The 20944-nt window shown below is 51.3% G+C and overlaps 6 protein-coding genes across 6 annotated transcripts; 4 read left to right on the forward strand and 2 right to left on the reverse strand.

Moving 5' to 3' along the window:
* Nucleotides 1-401: 401 nt before the first annotated feature.
* Nucleotides 402-1109, forward strand: SEPMUDRAFT_32452 (uncharacterized protein; the record flags this gene model as incomplete). Its single annotated transcript, XM_016908494.1, has 1 exon — nucleotides 402-1109. One exon carries the CDS (start codon nucleotides 402-404, stop codon nucleotides 1107-1109), a length of 708 nt encoding a protein of 235 aa, XP_016766131.1.
* A 1399-nt stretch (nucleotides 1110-2508) lies between these two features.
* Nucleotides 2509-4255, reverse strand: SEPMUDRAFT_138646 (uncharacterized protein; the record flags this gene model as incomplete). Its single annotated transcript, XM_016902884.1, has 5 exons — nucleotides 2509-3144; nucleotides 3200-3420; nucleotides 3477-3737; nucleotides 3793-4035; nucleotides 4090-4255. The coding sequence occupies 5 exons, from the start codon at nucleotides 4253-4255 to the stop codon at nucleotides 2509-2511; spliced, it is 1527 nt and encodes a 508-aa protein (XP_016766132.1).
* A 637-nt stretch (nucleotides 4256-4892) lies between these two features.
* SEPMUDRAFT_15620 (uncharacterized protein) lies at nucleotides 4893-5483 on the reverse strand (the record flags this gene model as incomplete). Its single annotated transcript, XM_016907662.1, has 1 exon — nucleotides 4893-5483. A coding segment is annotated over one exon (591 nt), but the record flags the coding sequence as incomplete, so codon positions are not given.
* Nucleotides 5484-5669: 186 nt separating this feature from the next.
* SEPMUDRAFT_146892 (Mis12_component-domain-containing protein) lies at nucleotides 5670-7911 on the forward strand. The gene is made up of 5 exons (XM_016903941.1): nucleotides 5670-6074; nucleotides 6130-6723; nucleotides 6950-7132; nucleotides 7183-7354; nucleotides 7414-7911. The coding sequence occupies exons 1-5, from the start codon at nucleotides 5858-5860 to the stop codon at nucleotides 7856-7858; spliced, it is 1611 nt and encodes a 536-aa protein (XP_016766134.1). The 5' UTR covers nucleotides 5670-5857; the 3' UTR covers nucleotides 7859-7911.
* A 3451-nt stretch (nucleotides 7912-11362) lies between these two features.
* Nucleotides 11363-14446, forward strand: SEPMUDRAFT_146893 (uncharacterized protein). The gene is made up of 2 exons (XM_016903942.1): nucleotides 11363-12062; nucleotides 12147-14446. Exons 1-2 carry the CDS (start codon nucleotides 11470-11472, stop codon nucleotides 13921-13923), a joined length of 2370 nt encoding a protein of 789 aa, XP_016766135.1. The 5' UTR covers nucleotides 11363-11469; the 3' UTR covers nucleotides 13924-14446.
* A 2716-nt stretch (nucleotides 14447-17162) lies between these two features.
* SEPMUDRAFT_146894 (G-protein alpha subunit) lies at nucleotides 17163-20027 on the forward strand. The gene is made up of 3 exons (XM_016903943.1): nucleotides 17163-17883; nucleotides 18170-19224; nucleotides 19284-20027. The coding sequence occupies exons 2-3, from the start codon at nucleotides 18299-18301 to the stop codon at nucleotides 19417-19419; spliced, it is 1062 nt and encodes a 353-aa protein (XP_016766136.1). The 5' UTR covers nucleotides 17163-17883; nucleotides 18170-18298; the 3' UTR covers nucleotides 19420-20027.
* The last annotated feature ends 917 nt before the right edge of the window (nucleotides 20028-20944 follow it).

Consider the following 20944-nt stretch of genomic DNA (forward strand, 5'->3'; position numbering starts at 1 on the left):
TCGCCCGCCAATTCTACTGGTTACCAACGAAAAAAGAGACTATCCATCTGCACCTTGCCTTGCTTTCATTGCTTTCATTGCTCCCCTCTCCCGTCCCTCTCACCTCCCGTCTTTGTGCTGTTGCATTTCCCTTTGTTGATCACCTCCACCATTACCACCATTACGACTATCAGAGGTACCATCATCAAATGTCTGCTTCCAAGCTCCACCTCACTCTCCCGACCGCCGCAACAACCACCACCACCACCGCCACCACCACAACAGCCACCTTCGCCCGACCTCACCACCGCAGAACACCCTCTGCATCATCACGCACACTCTCTCCCTCGCCCACCACTAGGCCATACTCGGCACTGACTGCTGGACTCGCCGCCAGTAGAGGAGCAGGAGGAGTAGGAGGAATGCCTTCACCACGCACTTCGCCTGCCATGCGGCCCACCTCACCCCTCTCTCCCGGAGCATACAAGCCCTCACCTGCTGCCGGCCAATATTTCGACTTGCTGCAACCTCCGCAACGCCCACCTCACTCGCGCTCTAACAGCAATCACCAACTTTCTCCACATGCACAACCACAACCACATCAACCACATCAACCACATCAACCACATCAACAACAACAACAACAGCACCGTCACAACCGCTCTCTCCGCTTACCATCTTTCTCACTTCCGCGATTCCATCCCAGTCGCTTCCCCTCTGCAACCAGCAGTGTCCAATCGACTCCCGATGGAAACTCCCACTCCTCCTCCCCTCAACCACCCATGTCCCCGCGGGCATATCAGAGAATGTACAACGACGCCCAGAAGCAGCTCTATTTCAATCAACACCAACTCTTTGTCGTTGCCACTGCTACTGCCGCCGCTGCCACTTCTGCTGGTCGACCCACGAGTCCACGCCTCGCACCTCTGGGCAGTCCTGGTCCCGTGACACCATTGGAACTCGAGAGGGATGAAGGTTATCTGGTGGCAGGTGCTCGCAATGTGACTCATTCGACGACTACTTCTACTGCTACTGCTGCTGCTGCTGCTGTTGCTGTTGCTGCAACTACTCCTTCGGACCTGGCGGATAAGATGGTTCAGGCGGAAGTGGCGAGGCAGACTACGGGGTAGATTTCTCTTTCTCTCTCTTTCTCTTTTTCCATCTCACACAATCACGTGCATATGTGAAAGAGAGATGGAAAGAGAGATGAGTGAGATGAGTTGGTCTTTCTTTTCTCTTTTTTCTGGGAACGAAAAAAGTCGCGTTCAATATTCAACAGCATAGCGAGGGATCATCACGTCATCAGCATCATCATCACTGGGAGTGGAGAAGAACATGGTCGACCATGATGAGCATCTTTCTGTTTTCATTTTGCTGTCGTTTTCTGGTTTTACTCTTTTGTTGTATTTGGCAAGCGTGCATTGAATTTGGGTTGTGGGCGCGGAAGGGAAGGAGCGAAGGAGCGAAATATCCATTCAGCTTTTTGAAATCGACGACTAAAGATGAAGAACTGGAGATGGCGCCCTGGTGGCTGCAACGACAACAACAACCACAGGAACGAGTAACAGCCACAAGAAGAAGGACGAGAAGACGAAGAAGAATGACGGCTGCAGATTAGCCCCTCTTTTTCTCCCTCTCCCTCACTCTGTCTCGTTCATCATCATCATCATCATCATCATCATCATCATCATCATCATCATCATCATCATCACTTGTAAGCGGAGTATTTTCTTACTCGCAGCTTTGTTAACATGGGCATCACATCACATAGCATCAGGTGAATCACCTATGTAGGTAGATAGATACCTACTATAGGTACCTAGATAGATAACTAGATGGATAACATGACCATGAAATGAAATAACATGACTATATCTTATCGTCTCAATTCCATCGTGTAAATCTCCCGGTACAAAAAAGCGAAAAGAATATAACACTCTACCTCTACCTCTACCTCCCTCTATATCTCCCTATCTCTTAAGGTCAAGATAGGTAAGATAGGTACTAGGTATTCTACCTAAACGGAGAAAGGTAAGGTAAGGTAAGGTGTTGGCTTAATCTGACTACAGTATATGTATCTAGGTAAGGTAGGTAGGTAGGTAGGTAGGTAGGTAGGTAGGTAGGTATATGGTATATGTAGTCTCAAATCTTGACTCTAGGTACTCTTACTCTTACTCTTACTCTGAGGAGAGACTCTTACTCTATCTACTGCTTGAAGGTTAGGTATATGTAGCTTTCATAAATTGTTTTTTTTTTTTTGTTTTCCTTTTCTTTTCTACCATTCTTTACTTCTTAGGTAATCTCTCGTCAAGACTATCCTATCTAGAACTGACCACATACATGTACACACCTTTTCTAAACTCTAGAAATCGATTTAGAACGAAGGAAAAGAATTGTATACAGTACCAAGGTACTAGAATTGTTATATTGACTATATTTGAACAAGAGATATCAATGATAAAAAGAGATCAATACCTCCCAATTCCGTGCACACCTCAGGTAAAAGATCCCCACAAGTCAAAACTCGCCTCATCCCTCGATTCCCATTACACAAATCCGTCCACCGGCTTGAGTCTCGTCTGAGGTCCACCCAAAGAGTACAGATACTCGGGTGAATAGGATCCGGTCAGACAGTTCCTTGAGTTCCCTATACCCCAGCTGCAGCACATCTCCCGGTCGTCGACCGAGTAATTCGGACCACGCTTCGTCGCTGAACAAGAGCTTCCCACACCCTATTGCTGCAGTCTCATCCAGAACCTGTCCCACAATTCGAGGATTGATCCGCAGCGGGACTTCCACATCGCAGCCTTTACACATCGCTGTCAGGGCATTGGCATATACCGGGATGCTACAACACTCTCCCGAGAGCAACATTTGACGTTTCCAGTATTCAACTAGTTCGAATTCCATGATCAATAAGCTGAGGTATCCTTGAAACGTCTCCTCGGGTGCGCAGCGGATGAACTCGTCTAAATCTGCAATGGTAAACAGGCAACGAATCGGACCGGTACGAACGAGCTGCGCGTCGTCGAATACGTCCTTGGGGAACGGAGGATTGATGGCTTCGCGCGTTTTGAGCCGGAGAGCCCAGCGCCGGAGCCAGTCGGCGTCTGGGATGGAGGGATCGACGTCGATAATTGTGGCCGAGGTCAGGCTGAGGTACATCTAAAAGGACATCAGTCAAATTCGAGATATGCTGTGCAGGTACCGCAGAGCATACAGTTCGCCTCAACTTCCAGCCTGGAGCTTGAATGAGTAGGACCGTCTCGCCTGGCTTCCAAGCTTCCCGTGCAACCTTCGTTCCTGGGTTACTGAGGTCGGGGACTGGGCCTGCAGTCGGGGAGGACGCGGCTGTGCCCCATAGACCCAGAGTAGCTTCGCCAGTATCGTCGTGGACTTGCAGGTTGATGTTCTCCGTGACACTTTCGTCTTTGCGTGTTACTACTCACCGCAATCAGCAAGCCAGACCCGAGACAAGGAAATAGTCCCAAACACGCCTTTCCTCTTCGCGCCAATGCTCTTGACCACAACAAGAATCTTCGCATCCACCACGTCGAAGCCTCCGTCCATAAAGGTCTGAATGGTCATCAAGCGATTGATGGGGAGGCCATCTCGGTAGTCGAGCGGAGTACGATACATCTTGCCATCGTCACTATTCTCATGCACCATGATGTGGCAGCTGCGATCGCGCTCAGGGAACAGAGACGCGAATAGGGGAGCACTGGAGCTCGATAGCATTCCATGCTCGCCATTGCTGACTATCTATTGTCAGCTTATTGTACACCGATCGAAATGTAAAGGAAAGGCAGTCACTGTGGTTGGCCCAGATTGAGACCAGTGATCCCAGTCTGATGCTGGGAAGACGGTCTGCCCACCACAGGCGAACCGTGATGGCACCGCTGCCATCTCTGATACAAAGCTTGACGCAACCTTTGGCGGAGCGTGGTGTTCGCGGCGAATTGGCCACGTCGAACATATTCGCCACTCGCCCCATGAAAGTCACCGCCCTGGGTCCAGCAATCAGGTCGCTGATTTCCATGTCGGTGTATTCAAACTCTAGCATGATTAGTATGAGGTGTGCCGACCTAGATGTACACTGTTCAGTCACACCTGGGTGCCAGATGTCTGCAGGTTTCGGCTTCAAGGCATTTTGCAACTCCTCGGCAGTGAACCCATCGCCCACTGGCGCATCCCTCGCTTCAGACTTGACGGGGGACGTCACCGGAGTGAGGTATGCTTGTATGGAGGCATTTGCACTCTTCTTGTGTTTGCCCATGTTGATCAAATGAAGGTATAGAAACGGTGCAACGAATACGAGAAGGAGGTGTAATGCTCCCCACGAGGGAGAAGAAGGACGAAGATCAGAATGTTGCGATGATTCGATGTTTTCCTGACGAGCGAAAGCAGATGTGGAAGGACCAGCAGACTCCTTCCTGCCTGTTTTCTGGGAAGGAGCGACCCTTGACCGACCTACCTGAACGAGAAGATGATGCTCGTACGCAAGCTTCTACACACTCAATGTCCAGCACGTGCGTCTGTTGGAGCGCAGGTCTACGTCCTCCATTGCTCCCTGAGGCCATACCAATAACCATATCGGTCTCTTCGTCAATCTTCTCTTCGTTCTGCAATTTGAAGCCCGAAGGATTCACAGCCTGGCGCATCCCGTCCACCGCTACCACATTCCGTCACAAATATGGACGCGATGTGTTCTTCGGGGTCGAGACCATGGCATAATTCATCTGCATTTTGGTGTTTGGTGTCTTACTCCCATATCGTTGCTCTCACGTATTCCCACGCCATGCACTGGCAGCTATAGCCTGGTCTTGAAGCGTCTGTCGTAGCCATGGCTCTCCCTGCGCGACGCCGTTCATCATTGCCGCGTCTTCATCTGCCGGCGCAACTGCTGCAGCAGATGCCTGTTGGGCTGCATCCACCACTCGCTTCCATGTATCAAAATCGAATCGCCCTGCAGACTGTGATAGAATCTGCTCTCCGTTCTTGTTGAAAGCCAGAGCATGCACACTGCTGCTGTTCTGGATTGCATTCGCATTCGGCGACAGGATCGTCTCACCGTTCGTGGCCACGACAGCCAATACGGCGCTCATGGTCGTGGCCATTGGGAGGCCCCCGTCCACAAGCGCAATAAAGGCAGCATTGAGCAACGCAGGCAAGGTCGAAATGTCAGTCGTGGTCTTGCGAAATTTCGTGGCCGGCTCTTTCGTGATTTGTAGCGTCACCTGAATGAGAGTGCGCGGATGCATGTGCACGAGGACGATGCTTTTCAAAACCGACTGTATCACGGTCTCGAGCCATCGTTCTCGTGGTCCGCCGACTCCAGACGTAGGGCGCAAATTGACTTCGATGGCCGCTTGGTCTGGCAATTCATCTCGGCGCTGCACGTCAACAGGGCCATTGACGCCCGCGATGACGGTGTAGAGGTCGTCGGAGAAGACGGTTGAGCCATCAGCTCTCGCCAGTGGGTGTTGGAGAATCTGTGGACCCATTCTGCAATAGTGTTCGTGTAATGGTGGTCTTTCTAAATTCTGTTGACGAAATCGGAGCTCGAGCTGTGCTGCTGTGGTAGAACTAGATCTCAATCTTGATTGGCCTGCCACTTGAGCCGCACTGAAGCCGAGAACAACATCCTAGACTCAATGTAAACACGACCTTCGCAAGTGCGCACCCAGCACGAACCGACCACCATCGCGACAACATCCTTACGTCCATTCGCGACACTCTCGACGCGCCGGCGGGTGCCCTTTTTCGCACAGAGTTCTTCGAATAAATGCGACGCGACGCGATCTGCGACGATAAGCCTACGCGCATACGCGACTTCCTCACTGACGCGCTCACGAGAAAACAAACTTGAGATCGAGACATGTCCATTGTCCTGAACCGATTTCCGCTAGAAAACATTGGAATGAACGGAGGCGCGACGGGAAAGAGACGCAGCGCGCGACTGTCGGGCGAAGGCAATGGCGAAAGTGAGCCACCAGCGAAGAAAGCAAAGGTCCAGGGCGGTTCTACCACGACGGTGACCACGAAGCAGCAGGATGGCGAGCCCAAGAGAGCCGCGGGCAAGAAGAAACGGCAGGGTAGGGAGAATCTGCGGGTCCATATGGTGAGGCAGGGCTGACGTTGAATGAGCAGAATATACAGATCAGGCAGACGATTTTCAATTCGCTCGAAAGGGCAGCAAACGGAAGAAGGCCACCAGAGATGCTGTGCTGCATAGCAATCTAGAGGACGCACCGGCGCCAGAAAGCGCACCTGCCGTAGAGCCCGAAAAAGAAGCAGAAGCACGGCCAGAGCCTGTAGCCGAGGCGCCATTGTTGAAGACTGTACAGAAGAAAACTCGCAGAAGACTGCCAACGACACCAGAACGCGAGGTTATCGAGAAGCCCACACGTCGCAGTAAGCGTATCTCAGATGAGAGGCCGGCAGAGGCTGTTGCAAGTCAGCCTACACCACACAAATCAGCCCACGCGCAGTCTCACGAGAATGGAGAGAGGTCGCCGAGTCCTGGACGAGGGCGGCCCATTTCAGTTACGAAGAAGCGATCTCAAGGAGATGAGGGTCGACGTGAGACGCAGGTGATGCAGATTGCATTGCCCTTCGCCGATACCCCCATTCAACGGCGGAATAAAGAGATGCGTAAGACGAGCGCTGAAGGGAACAGACGCAGTAGCACTGGCATGCGAGGGAAACGTGCGAGCAGCGTGATAGATGAGGGCAGAGGGCATGGTAAGTCTCTCCCATTTTCTTCGACTGTGGTTTGTGTTGCCTCACCTGATGCCTTCATGTGCAGAGGTGTCGGTCTCCGCAATAGAGCAGTACAGTCTCGACAACGACTCCTGGTCTGGCAATAGCAGCTTGCCATATAGTCCTTCGGACGACCACACTGTACCCAGTGCTGCCGCAAATCCAACAGCCCAGGAAACTCTTGCTGACAAGAAGCTTGCTGTTACAGCTCTCCCACATGCCGAAGTCCCTGCCACGGAGTTCTACAAGCATATTTCTGCGGACATTACAGAGCCGCGCCGAATGCGAGCTCTGCTTGGATGGTGTGGAACGAGGCTTCTACCAGCAAAACCGCACCCCCCGACTCAGAGCACGCCGGCCGCAATGCTGGAATTCCAGGCGCAGCAAGCAGGTGCGTATATGCGAGGGACAGTAAGCATTGCCGTACTAACCTCTGTATAGCACATGTTATACAAGAAGAACTTTCGCAAAGTCTTCTGACCAATGGCACACTCAGCGATTGGTTCTCGAGAGACGAATCGGTGCCACCTCAAATTCCCCTACGAAAGAAAGCCAACCCCAGAAATATCGCCAATGCTGCAAAAGCAGACGAACTTGAACGGGAGCTTGAACGGTATGTGACACTGAGTCACTCGACGTGTAGGCCTTGGAGAAGCTGACAGGACTGTCTAGATTAAAAGCAGAAAAAGCGGAGTGGGATGCACTTACACAATCGGCAGCATCTGTGGCTCTGGGGCCCGATCAGGATCAACAGCAAACTGCCGGACCGGGCAACGTATCTCCCATTCATCCCGAAGTCCTAGATACTCCTCAACGCACGATCTTCGAACAGTTGAGCTCGGTTCCGGAAGACACTGTCACCACGCCAACGACCATACACGACCGGCTACGAACGATATCTGACGATCTGGAGTTTGCAATTGATCAATTTGCGCATGGGGTTCACGCTCTCAGCACGACGAAGGAGACAGCAGATCGCGTAGCAGAAAAGTCTCTAGCAGAAGCTGCGACTGCTCTGGAAGAACGGGAAAAGCAGCGTGCAAAGGGTAGCAAAGCTGTGGATCAGATGGATGCATTGCGAGGTCTTGCTCGGGTTCTCAACTCGCAAAGGCGATGATGACTCGCTCACTCCAAAGAAGTAACGAAGAGAATGGCAACGGACTTGATCGGATATATCTTTTCTTTTTCATTTTTTCATTTTGCGGGGTTTGTTTGAGCGTTCGCCTCTTAACGACCTTGATAATGATAGATACCTCCATGCCCACCTCATCGAATTCTGCTGCTGCTGCTCCAATAGTGCCTACCTAACTACTGCCAATAGTAGGTACCTTCCTACCGACCTACTGCATTTGGAGAATTTGAGTGTGGCTGTCTACCTTATGTGTGTATATGCAAGATGCTCAATCGCGAGACTATTAATTACCTGCTATAATGATGATGAGGAGAGTTTCAATAGTTTCCTCCCACGCACTTTCTATTTGAAAATGGTGGTGGTGGTGGTGGTGGTGGTGCATATTGCGTGAGCTACTGTCCACCTCCTTCGTACATGTATCATGGTTATTGACTTGTGGTAGGTAAGGTACCTAAGGTACAGGTAGGTAGGTAAGGTAGGTATAGAGGTACCTGTACCTAGGTACCTTAAGCATTCTTTGTAGCCCAAATAGGTACATGTATGTACCTAGGTAGGTAGGTATGTGCCTTTGCCTATATTGATTTGTGCGACGTACGGTACCTGACTTCCTTTCTTGTATAGTATCTACCTCTCTAGAGGGGGAATAGTGTAGGGTAAGGTAATGTAGGGTAAGGTAAGGTAGGGTACGTATACGGAGTAGTGGAAGTACCTAGAAGTGGAAGTGGAAATCGGCGAAGCTCGTCGCGCCTTGTATGTGTACCTGAGAAAGAATACCTGAAAGGGAGCGCACGACCAATTTCGGGATGAAGAGTTAAAAAAAACAGGAAATGCAACGGCACTGTGGGCATAATTCAAATACTTTTGTCTGCATGCCGACACGCAAATTTGGATGAAGAAGAAAAGCCACCTGGAGATTGTCTCAAGCCACGTCATCAAGAAGGAATTAAAAGGGAAAAAAACACGTTATTACCTACCTACCGTTGGCTTGCGTGTAGAAGATCAGCAGCGTAGGATGGGGGAGAAGACCAAAAAGAAAAGAAGGGGAGGTGGCGAGACCTGCATTCTTCATCCTTCCCACAGTATAGGAGAAATTTCCAGTTGGTAGTAGTACCGGGCTGGGCCAGCTCCAAGACATGGTGGACCATTGTGATGGGAAGCCCAGTTCCGCTTGCCTGGTAACAGCCGTTGCAAGTGAGATGTTTTGAACCGGTAAGGTAGGGAGGTACTTTTCCTTCTTTTTTGCGACTGTTGTGTTTCCAACAGGCCGGGAACGTTCGGATTATTATTGGATGGTCACTTACTCATGCACGAGGGTTTGAACACTGAAGAGAGTCTTGAAACAAGGCTGTATATTAATAGACCGTATAAGGTGATTGACTTGATGGGTGGTGGAGGGAGTGGTGGTAGGAGGTAGACTGGTAGGTAGTGGTGGTTGTTGCTGTCATTGTTGGTAACTTCATCCATCTGTAACTAGGGGTTTCCAACCAACATGGAGGTCGCTCCCATGAACATGGTACCCTTTCACGTCTTGAAACTTGAGACATCTGTTTTATTTGTTGGGAGAAAGTAAAAAAGAGTGCTCCTGTTCATGTCCAGACCGGCATGTGTCGTTCGTCTCACGTCGTTTCGTCGTTTGCAAAAAGCCGATGTGTAAGGTAACGGTGTCCTCTCAGACGGTCTGCAGGTTACATGTAGGAGGTACCTGATCATTGCTGGAAGTGGAAAGGGAAGAGAACAGCCAGCCCCCTCAGCGCGGGTCAGACAGCCACATCCACAACAGTTCTATCGATGAGTGAGCATGGTCTCGGCTACAAGGCTGAGGGCTCTAGGAGGTCCTTTGTGGGGATATTGCGATTGTCCTCGACTCCTCGAGTGATGAGGCACATGTATGCTGACACTAGGAGGTACAGTATGTACCTTCTACCTGACCTCCTCCCTCCTAGGTGCTGTGACTTTGTGTGATGTCTCGTCACTCGTCACACAGCACCAGGGCTTGCTTTTCTATAAACAGTACGACGTCCGTTGCAGCCAGATAAGGTCTCGACCTTCTCGTAGTGCTATGAACTTCAATCCTGGCACCGCCTTGATGAGTGAGATAAGACCAGCTGATGTGAGCAGGTCGAAGTGTTGTTATATTACAGTGTATCAGTGTCCGAGTGTGGTCGTCGACTCGCCAGTCTCGCCTGAACTCCCTGGAGTGCTCTTGGTCCGTATTTCGTCCGTGAAGAGAGAAAAGGGTTCTCGCAAGGCCCATGATTGGTCCCCGAGCCACCCTGGAAGCGCCACGGGAGTGCTTTGGGCCCTGAGCACTGCAGAGTACAGGCAAAGGTGCAAGCAATTATTGGCGTGGGCGCGATGGAACCGACGGCTGAATGTCGAAATCTCCCACACCACCAAACTGAGTTACTTCACTCGGCCCTCCACCAGTAGCATCCAATTGCGACTTGGCTCGAACTAGCTTCCCTGGGCGAGCACACTCATCCAGCAGTTCATCAGCAATCAGCACTGTCCGCTTCTGGCACGAGCGTCGCGCGGGCACAAGAGACGGTCCTCGCCGTCGTTCAACCGCGTCTGGCGTTGTGGGCCATGGACAGGGTCGCCTGGTTGATGAACAGAGGGAGATCATCATGTCAATACTCAATACCTCCTAGTCATCACACATGGCACACACAGGTACTCTCTATACGGGCGGGAGAACTACAGGTACAGTACCTAAGCTGACACACATGGGAGTCTCGCCTTCGCATCCATATCACATCATGCGATAATTGCTTCCACTCGCGAGAAAACTTCTCGTTCAATCAGATATACCTCCTACGCCCGCACTACCTTCTATGGCGGATCGCATAGGTCAAAAAGGGATTCTCCTGCGGTCTTGGGTTGAACCAGCACAATCCTCGAATGCACATTCACGTGCGCCCCTTGCTGAAGCTTGGATCAACTTCATTTCTTTAAGCGCAATGGCTCGGGACCACAGGCCGACCAAGGCACTCCTCCCGTACCTCTAGTGCACTACTACCTCCTACTGTACTAGTGAAGTTCGCTCCATTGGCGACTAGGAGGTAACGTTATCGCGGCTCCTTCGGTTGCGGCGTCCGGGCGTAGTACCTCGTTGACAGCGGCCTTCATGTGTGCTGTTGTTCATCATCTACATACACCACACTACCTACTACCTAGTTGGGCTGATGCTTTCGCTTCCCATCCACGATCGGGCAACTGTCATACATGTTTCAGACCCTCTACAGCTCAATCGCATCACTGTTATACTACGACTGGAGCTGTTGACTTTGCATCTTCCCTGTACACGGGTCCAACGTCCGTAGTGAAGAGCGAGGAGATTGTTGCTGGAGGACTACGATAGAGCTCGATGGTGAGGTAATTTTAAACATTGCCTGCCATTACGACCAGGACAACTCATCAGGGTCCGGGACACCACAGTGCGAGGAGCATACATCAAGCACAAGCAGCGACGTCGACGTGGCCGGTACGAACGATCGAGCAATGCCGCAATAGGACCTCACGAGTCACAAACGTACAACAGCATACCTACATTACCTACCCACCAACGACCGCGATCACGTCGGAATCCTGCTGTTATGTCACTGGCTACCCCGAGTGCACGAGAGGGCGTGCGACCAGTGTCATTTCTGCCCACTATCAAATGCTCGACATGTCACGACGAAATCGAAATAGCGGCCATGGGCGGCCACGTCTGCGCTGGAAAGAGTGCCGAAGCGCCTCCTCCTCCTCCTCCCAAGAGTCGAATACCGAACTTGTCCAGTGCAGTCGCATCGCGGCAATATTCTGCGAGTGAACAGCCGCTTCCTGCTCTACCGCAACGAAATGAAGAGCAGGCTCAGACACAAAGGAGGGATCCGGTGCTCAACAAGAAGCCCTCTCGGATAGCACTACCAAAGATCAACGCGAGTGCTGCGAATCAGTCATATCTGAGCCCACAGCAACGAAGGCTGGACGCACCCTTGACTCCAGAAACGAGCGGCGAACGACCAAGCTTCCAACGCAGCCAGACGAGCCCCATGCCGCGACTATTCGATCGAAGACCACCCAGTCCAGAGCTATCTGCAAATCTTGACTGCGCGTTTCCTCCGTTCCCCGCGTCGGGCAGCAGCACACCCTTGAGACCGCCATCGAGTCAGGGCAGGAGGACGCCCGGGAGCGATCGTGATCAGTCTCGGGCAGAGACCAGTTCGGCAAGCCGCAGCGACCATTCCAAACTCACAGTTGATGATTCATTTATCTATGGACCCAAAAGTCCGAGGAAGAATGGAGGAGAGAGCGTGCTACAGAAGCTCAATACATTAAAGAGTGGCCCATTCACAGCAAGACGGCAAGACAGTGCAGAGTCCAAAGACGGGGCCGCATACTCGACTGGCAGACGACCGAGCGCCCCCGAACTCCTAGGAAAGCAGTCTTCACCTGCTTCGCGGAACTCACCTCTCCATCGGCCTACCACCCCTGGAGCAGGTAAAAGCCAAGCTGATGTGAGCCGGATACCGAAGAAAGTCGCGCCCCCTCGACCCACTAGAAACGCAAGTGAGGATCTGTTTTCACCAGCATTCCTCGAACAATTCAGTGCCGAGCCCGCCGAACTGGAACAAGCTCCGGCGTCGGGATCGGCTGTTCACGGCAGCACTTGCACCACATCGGAAGTCGGTGCGCAGGCAACGTCGGAATCACACATGATGGCGAGGCAGCGAAGTGAGCCAGGGTTGCGCAGTTTGCTACGCAGACCTTCATTGGCAAACGTCCCCTCCGCAGCATTGCCCCTTCCGCCGCGAAGTCAGAGCCGCAATGGAGCGCGCGTGGACCATCGGATGCAGGATGCACCACCAGTCCCGAAGCCAGTATTGCAACACAGGCAGCAGCAATCAAGCCTGCACACACCATCAGAGTCGGGGTCTACCGTCTCCACTGCTCAATCTTCAAATTACAGCGACACCACATATAGCACGCGACCCAGTCCCGTGGGCAGCGTGGAAGCGTTGTCTGTCCTGCTGAATGGGTTGGAGGAAGAAGAAAAACTGCGTCCAGCAGGACTGAATGTGCGGAATCAGCAGAAACCAGGCGAGCGGGCAGAGCTTCCCAGAGAAGCCTCACCACCTCGATATAACACTCGCCCGGCGGCTGCTCGTGCGATGACCTCAGCGAAGGACCGGGAGGACCTCTTCGCGCTTGAATCGCCAATGGATCCTGCCCTGCTGCCGCGACTAGCGATTGCCGCCAATGAGCCTTGGATAGCGCTACCAGAGGTGTTGCCACTAAATACCAGTCCGGAAAGGAAGAAGACCCCTGTGGATGGCTCGAGGCTGGACAGGACGCTGAACCCACCAGCCCTGTCGTTATCAAAAGAGCCGCCAAAGGTTGACCAGCATGACTCACCGGGTAAAGACAGTGCATATCATTCATCGACCAGCGTCAGTTCACCTACGCTGAGCAGTGCACGTGCGCCGTCGCCCAGCGCACTGCCCGCGCCGCCTGTGCCCGCGCAGCCTCAGCCTAAAAGACATCATATGCGGCGGCCGACAAACGGAAACAAAGCCACATGTCGAGGTTGCGGCTTGATGATTGAGGGTAAATCGGTCAAGGCGGCAGATGGACGTCTCACAGGCCGATGGCATAAAGCATGCTTTGTCTGCCGCTCGTGCCAGGCGCCATTCTTGACCGCTGATTTCTATGTCATCAACAATCAGCCATACTGTGAGCACCACTATCACGAACAGAATGGTTCCCTGTGCCATGGGTGCCACCGCGGCATCGAAGGCCAGTACTTGGAAACGACGAGCTCCACCACGCAAGGCATTATCGAGAAGAAATACCACCCGCGATGCTTCACGTGCTCCCAGTGTCGCATGACGTTGACCGACGACTACTTTGAAATCAGCAACCGGATCTATTGCGAGCGTCACGCATTGGCTGCCATGAGAGTGCAAGCGCATGCGGCAGGTATCCAAGGGATATATCCGACGGACCAGAGAAGCATCATGGCGGAACGAAGAACCACGAGGCTGATCAACCCGATCATGGCATGAGTCTCTTTTTCCGACAGGTGATGAGGCTCACGTCCCGTCACCGCCGGGAGAGGCGACATTTCTTTCTTCTCACGACCTCTACGGCCCATCCAACTCCACATAATTTAGCACGACAAAGTCTTGTATATCGGGACGTGCTTGGGAAAAACCACACTCTGTGATTTTTTTTTTTCCCTCTCCAATTGAGACACTACAAAGACCAATGAGCGCTGGTTGGCAACAAGTCTACTGAAGACTTTTTTTCTCTGTTTTTTTGGACTGGCGAAAAAATGATGGGTGACTATTTTGGAAGTCCTCCTTCACTTGTTTTGTTGTTCATGATACCCCCCATTTAAGTACGCTTGAAAGACCATTGTACGCTGTATGCTACTGTAGTTGTACCTACGCACGCTGTAAGCTAGAGAGATGTAGCAGAGGAAAGAAGAAGGAGAAGAAGAAGAAAAAAAATGGCGAGGCGAGGCGAAGCCGATACGGTGGTGATGTAAATAATTTCCAAAAGGGAAAACCTTTTGAACGAATGAAACAAACAAAACAAAACAAAACAAACAACCAGACCCAAGTCTCGGCTCACCCTCTCCTTTTTACCCTACATGATGATGATGATGATGATGATAATGATGACAACCAGGCCAATTCCCCACAACAATCCCCCAAAACAAAACAAAACAAAAGACGACACAGCCCCACCCCGGGCAGACTCCCAGAGCCTTTTTCTTCGATACGTGTTTCTTGTTTCTTGTGTGACTGGGAGTACCTTTTTTAGAAGTTAGAACAGTTACCTAGGAGGTAGTAGTGTATGTGTATGTACTCCGCTGACCATCCACGGGTGTGGAATCAAATCGAAATTTGAATTGAATCGGGCCACTACCTACCTGTATGAATCACCTACATACATCTCGCAGTGGGACGGGAAGACATGCAAACAGCTTCAAGTAGGGAAGGTAGGTATTTTGGTATGTAGGGTTAGGTACTGTACTACTTACTACCTACTACTGGACTGGACCGGTGTACAGCTGTAGTGACCACCTAGTTGTCTAAGGTAGTAAATAAGTGACCCGTTGTCCAGTAAGTGACTTATTACTAACTTACATGTACCTGACCTACCTGACCTTTACCATCCCTCTCGTCGAATGCTTTCTTTTTTCTCAAGCATTTTTGGTACATGTATGCCGTGTACTTGTGTCTTCTCAAGATGAGATTATTACCTCATGAGATCTTCTACAACCTGGAACCTTCTGACTTCTCTCTCAAGTCCTTATCCTTCCCTTTCTTACTAGGTAGAAGGTAGGTCAGGTTGGGTACCGTAGTATCTGTCCCTATCTCTTGTCTCGATCTGTCTGTTTGTCTGTTACACGAGAGTCGATCAGTTTCTTCTTTTCTTCTCTCTCTCTCTCTCTCTCTCTCTCTCTCTCTCTCTCCTTCTTACCTTGGTACCAATTCTTTTTTTTTTTCTTCTTTTGTACTTTCTCCCATGATTTAAACTTTCTAGAAATGATAATGCAGGAAAAAGCCGCTTTTTTTTCATTCAATCTCATTGTATGAAAAAGTATATATAAGGGTATCCTTACCCTTTAGGAAAACTTTGAACTCCTCATCCCATTTCCCGCATCCCTGGGGGGAAGGAGGAGCCTTTCTCTCCTCCTTCTCTCCTCCCTACCTACTCCTAGGTACAGGTAGGTAGCTGTACAGGTATGTATGTTCTCGTGAGAAAAGTAATTTTATTCAATCAGATTGTCTTGGGAATTGGGATCACGCGCGTCTGCATACTACAACTATGTGTGAGAGCTACTCCCAAGGTACTTACTACTGCAGGCAAGGAGGTACCTGAATGAAGGGTGATGGATTCACGTAAAGAAGAAAAAATCGGTAGTCGTATTATTATTAGTACCTGGTATAGCTCTAATGTCGAATGGTGTTGTGGCTGCAGTATATCCATCAAGCTTACTACTTAGTCTGTTCCAGACCCAATCGCCGGGTTCACTGACACCATTTTGGCAATTTCTCGAAGAAGGTATGGAAGCACTTAGCCACGGCGCTACAGCAAGATCAGCAGTTTCAATGTCTCGGGACACTTTTTCTGGTGCTGTGAATGGACCGGATGGAGATCATGTGAAGAAAAAGAAATTCACTTACTCTGATGGATACACCGAAGACATACAAGGACTGCGCAACAACAAATGCAGCGTCTATCGCTCCAAAGTGATTGACGGCGACTTTGCCTCTCCAATCATCCGGCCCAGTCGGTGTAGGCGGAGAATGTGACGATTACGAAAGAATGGTCCGCTTTTGTAAGACGTCGGCAAGCCCCTGGAGGTCGTACAATGCTGGTCTTGAACCAGGCCGCGCGGGTGTGTGGGTTGTGTCTCCTCCTTTCACAAGCGTGCAGCAGAATCATCAGATCTGGAAGGGAGCGACTGGGACGTTTCCTGTCTGGTGGTGCGGCAGCGGCAGCGGGCATCTCGTATCGCGGATGCAACGAGCCGCTTGCGGAGGATGGAGGAGGAGGAGGAGGAGGAGGAAACTGGACAGACAGCATATTTATTTCCAGTATGGAACTAGGAGGTACCTGTAGGTATGGATACGTTACCTCCTACCTCGAAATAGGGACGTACGTGTATATTGTGCATTCTATGTGAGAACAAGTTGTGGAGCGGAAAATGCAGCCCGCCACGATCCACGTCCACGGCGCGGTGTCGTGCAGGTGAGACTTGGGATGCATACGGTACTGTATAACTGTAATGTCTGTAACTCTGTCACCCCGTGCCGCCGCCGGGGAATTCGACTCGACAGACAGGCCGGATGCTGGCACACAGAGTAGGAAGTGGGTAGTAGGTAGTAGGTAATGTAGGTAGTCTGGCAGAGTCGACAACGCCGACGATATAGAAGCCAAGAGCGTGCTTCGGAATCGGGAGGCAGTGTACAGATATGTAGGGGGGGAGGAGGAGGAGGAGGTAGGACTCGTGCCTGTCGCACAGCGTAGGCGAGGGCAAGTAGTTCTTACCGCATTGGCGACGGTCATGTCTCGATGTGCTGTGCTGCTCGTCTGTGCGGCCATTGTTGCAGGCGCACCACCACCCACCACCCACCACCCAATATTGACCATCCACCCATTGACTCCCCATTACTGGTGAGAAGCACTTGCTGCTGCTGCTGCTGCTGTTGCTGCTGCGTCTCTGCTTTTCATCGTCGTCGTCGTCGTCGTCGACATCCTCCTCCTCCTCCCTCTCCGCCTCCGCCTCCGCCCCTCTGGCTCTCCTCTGCTCTACTACATATCCTCCTCTCCGCCGCCTCTTCTCGTCGTGGTCGTGGGTTGTGTGAAGCGCAGCGCGTGCAGATTCACAGGCAGCTCCCGCAATCCTCAATCCTCCATCGCCACCCGCTCGCTCTATTCAATCCGCCGGCCTGCACCTCTTCCCGTCGGCAGTCTAATACGGCTGCACTCGTGCTGATTGGCCCTGTCGGACTGGGATAGAACTAGACAGCGTAGCCGGAAGGCTGTTGATCGTGCTCCCTGCATCGCGAAAGTCATTTCATCGTCGGCTAGTACAAATCAAATTACCTGCAGCTCGACGGGCAATCCTCTACCAAAAGCGACTTCACCTGTGCGCGCTTCTCCTGTACGCTGTCTGCCAGCCAGAACGCACGCGGCACAGCTGCACCATCCTCCACCATCACCATCCACCACCACCACCACCACCCCCTTCGCCGCCGTCGCCAGCACCACCGCCCTCCGCGCGGCCTGAGCACAAACGTGCCACCACGACGCCGCTGCTGCACTCGCTCCCAGCCGGTCGCTGCACCTCCTTCCGATCGACCTGCGACCACTTCCGACCCGGCTACGCTGTCTCCGTAAAAGAAGCGGACAGCGAACCGCCCCATTGCGCGCCGCCATTCACTGCCATTGTCAACGCTACCTGCTGGGAAGCTCGCACACTACTGCGCCTGCAGGTCCCCGTAAAGGTGAGTGTCCATATCTTCGCTGCCCTCGACGATGAGATTGCTGCACTCCTCGACGCCGAGTATTGCACAGCGCCTATCGCATGAACGTCGGCTCCTCTATCTCCATACCACGCACGCTGCTCTTGCTTCTGTCCCGCCCGACATCGCAACAACGAGCACGAGCCGGGAGAAAACAGCAGTCCACGGCTGTCACATTGCGACGGCAAACAACGTCTTCGTGCTACCACCATACCACGCGTCCGTGGGCATACCGAGCAACCTCACCTGACTAACATACCATCTTCAGGCGCACTGCTCCGAGACACATCTCTGCACACTGTCTGCGCTCTCGCCTCTCCGGACGGCTACCACTCGCGCCACACCGCCGAATCCGTATACATCATAGCGCAACGGTGTTGCGCACTCCACCGCCAGGATGGGTTGCGGACAGAGCTCAGAGTTCAAGGAGGGCAAGCAACGAAATGAGGAAATCGAGAACCAGCTGAAGCGGGACAAGATGAACCTACGGAACGAGATCAAGATGCTGCTTCTCGGTGCTGGTGAATCAGGGAAATCGACCATCCTCAAGCAGATGAAGCTCATACACGAGGGCGGCTACTCAAGAGATGAACGAGAAAGCTTCCGGGAGATCATCTTCTCCAACACGGTGCAAAGCATGCGTGTGATACTGGAAGCCATGGAAAGCTTGGAGCTACCGCTGGACGATCAACGAGCCGAATATCATGTACAGACCATCTTCATGCAACCCGCGCAAATCGAAGGTGATGTGCTTCCTCCGGAAGTCGGCCATGCCATCAAGACTCTATGGGCTGATGCGGGTGTACAAGCGGCCTTTCAGCGGAGTCGAGAGTACCAGCTGAATGACTCTGCAAAGTACTATTTCGACTCCATCGACACGATTGCTTCTCCGACATACATTCCCTCAGATCAGGACGTGTTGCGCTCGCGTGTCAAGACGACGGGTATTACGGAAACGACCTTCATCATCGGCGACCTGACATATCGCATGTTCGATGTCGGAGGGCAGAGATCGGAGCGAAAGAAGTGGATACATTGCTTCGAGAACGTGACGACGATTCTCTTCTTGGTGGCAATATCAGAATACGATCAGCTCTTGTTCGAGGACGAGACCGTGAACCGCATGCAGGAAGCGCTGACGCTCTTCGACTCTATCTGCAACAGCAGGTGGTTCACGAAAACCAGTATCATCCTGTTCCTGAACAAGATTGATCGTTTCAAGGAGAAGCTACCCGTGTCACCCATGAAGAACTACTTTCCCGACTACGAGGGCGGGCAAGACTACGGAGCAGCATGTGATTACATTCTCAACAGATTCGTCTCGTGAGTTGCGCGCGCTAGAACTCACCAGGTCGTCTATGGCCAATGCTAACATCTTCTAGGCTCAATCAACATCCCACCAAGCAAATCTACACCCATTTCACCTGCGCGACAGACACCATGCAGATAAAATTTGTCATGGCCGCAGTGAACGACATCATCATTCAGGAGAACTTGCGCATGTGCGGACTGATATAGACAGCCGTTCCAATGTGTACATTCGTAGCCTGGAGTCGTCGTCATTGGCGTTATTGCAGCGATACGGAATGCGTGATCTGCAACAGTATACGCATCCCACGCTTCGAGGTGGCGCTTTGTTTGTATCAATGCCTTACTACGGACATGGCAAAAGCGCAACTTCCCATGGTTACCGCTGGACCGGGAGGCATTTTTGAGATTACCAATGGGATGGCCGTGGATCACGCGGTATGACACGATAACACACACCCACACCACAACCTGGCTGGACCGTATCCTGCATACCACCACCGCCACCACCACCACCCCACCACCAACAACAACAATATAATTATCATCACCACCACCACTAAATACGACTGTCAATGTCAGTCATAGTAGTTTTCTCATTGACATATCTAACTGCGACCCGAAGGAGATTCTGGAAGTGCCCGTCAGGTCCGCTGATCTGATTGAGAGGACACTGTGACGGGAAAGGGAGCGCCATGTATTGCTTCGTGTGGCCGATCAGCGTGTGTTCGAGATTAGACCCCCTGAGCGTGTTTTTCTTCCTTTTTATGTATTCAATGCGGGTGGTGACGAGTGAGAAGTAGCTTCCATCTATCAACCCAAAGTTTCCTCGTGGTTGGGTGTCTCTGTTTGGTATGCTAGTAGTACTGTTTTTAATTCTCGATGGAAGTCGTATCCTATCTACCTACTTCCTCCTTACCAGCACGCGCCGCCGACTTTGATTTCAAAAGCTCAGGTCGGTTCAGGTCGGGGGTCAGGTAGGTACTTTTCAAGAAACAAAGATGGTATCTATAGACTACCTAGTATCTACTCTACCAGATCTATGCCCTATGATCTTCCGTCCGACTCGCCCAAGGTCTGTATTAGTAAGAAGGAATAGGGGGAAGAAGAAGAAGAAGAAGAAGAAGAAGAAGAAGAAGAAGAAGAAGAAGAAGAAGAAGAAGAAGAAGAAGAAGCCTAAAAAGATAGAGACAGAGATAGAGATATAGAATATACGCACATACCCTCTATATATACGCACCGCATGCGTATATATAAAGTATATATGTATATATGTATATATAAGTGAAAATTGGCCCTACATTTCGTTCTAACTATCTATTATTATATTTTAGTTAGTTTCGATTTCGATTTCGATTTGGACTTAGACTTGGACTTGGATTAGATAATACCTAACTAAAGGAAATGTATATCGATACCTTAAGGTATATTTATATATATATATACACGCTATAGTAGGTAGGTATGTATAGTATGTATAGTAGGACTTTTGTTTTGGTCTCGTTGGTTAGACGGATATGTAATAGCCCCCTACCCCCCGACCAATCGTGTATATATATCTATATTCTACATACAAGAAGTGAGCCAGTCTTCGTCTTGATAGGACATCTGATGGAAAGCACATAGGAGCAGAGAGAGAGAGAGAGAGAGAGAGAGAGAGAGAGAGAGAGAGAGAGAGAGAGAGAGAGAGAGAGAGAGAGAGAGAGAGAGAGAGAGAGAGAGAGAGAGAGAGAGA

Source organism: Sphaerulina musiva (genome assembly GCF_000320565.1).
Source record: "Sphaerulina musiva SO2202 unplaced genomic scaffold SEPMUscaffold_1, whole genome shotgun sequence".
Classification (NCBI taxonomy): domain Eukaryota; kingdom Fungi; phylum Ascomycota; class Dothideomycetes; order Mycosphaerellales; family Mycosphaerellaceae; genus Sphaerulina; species Sphaerulina musiva.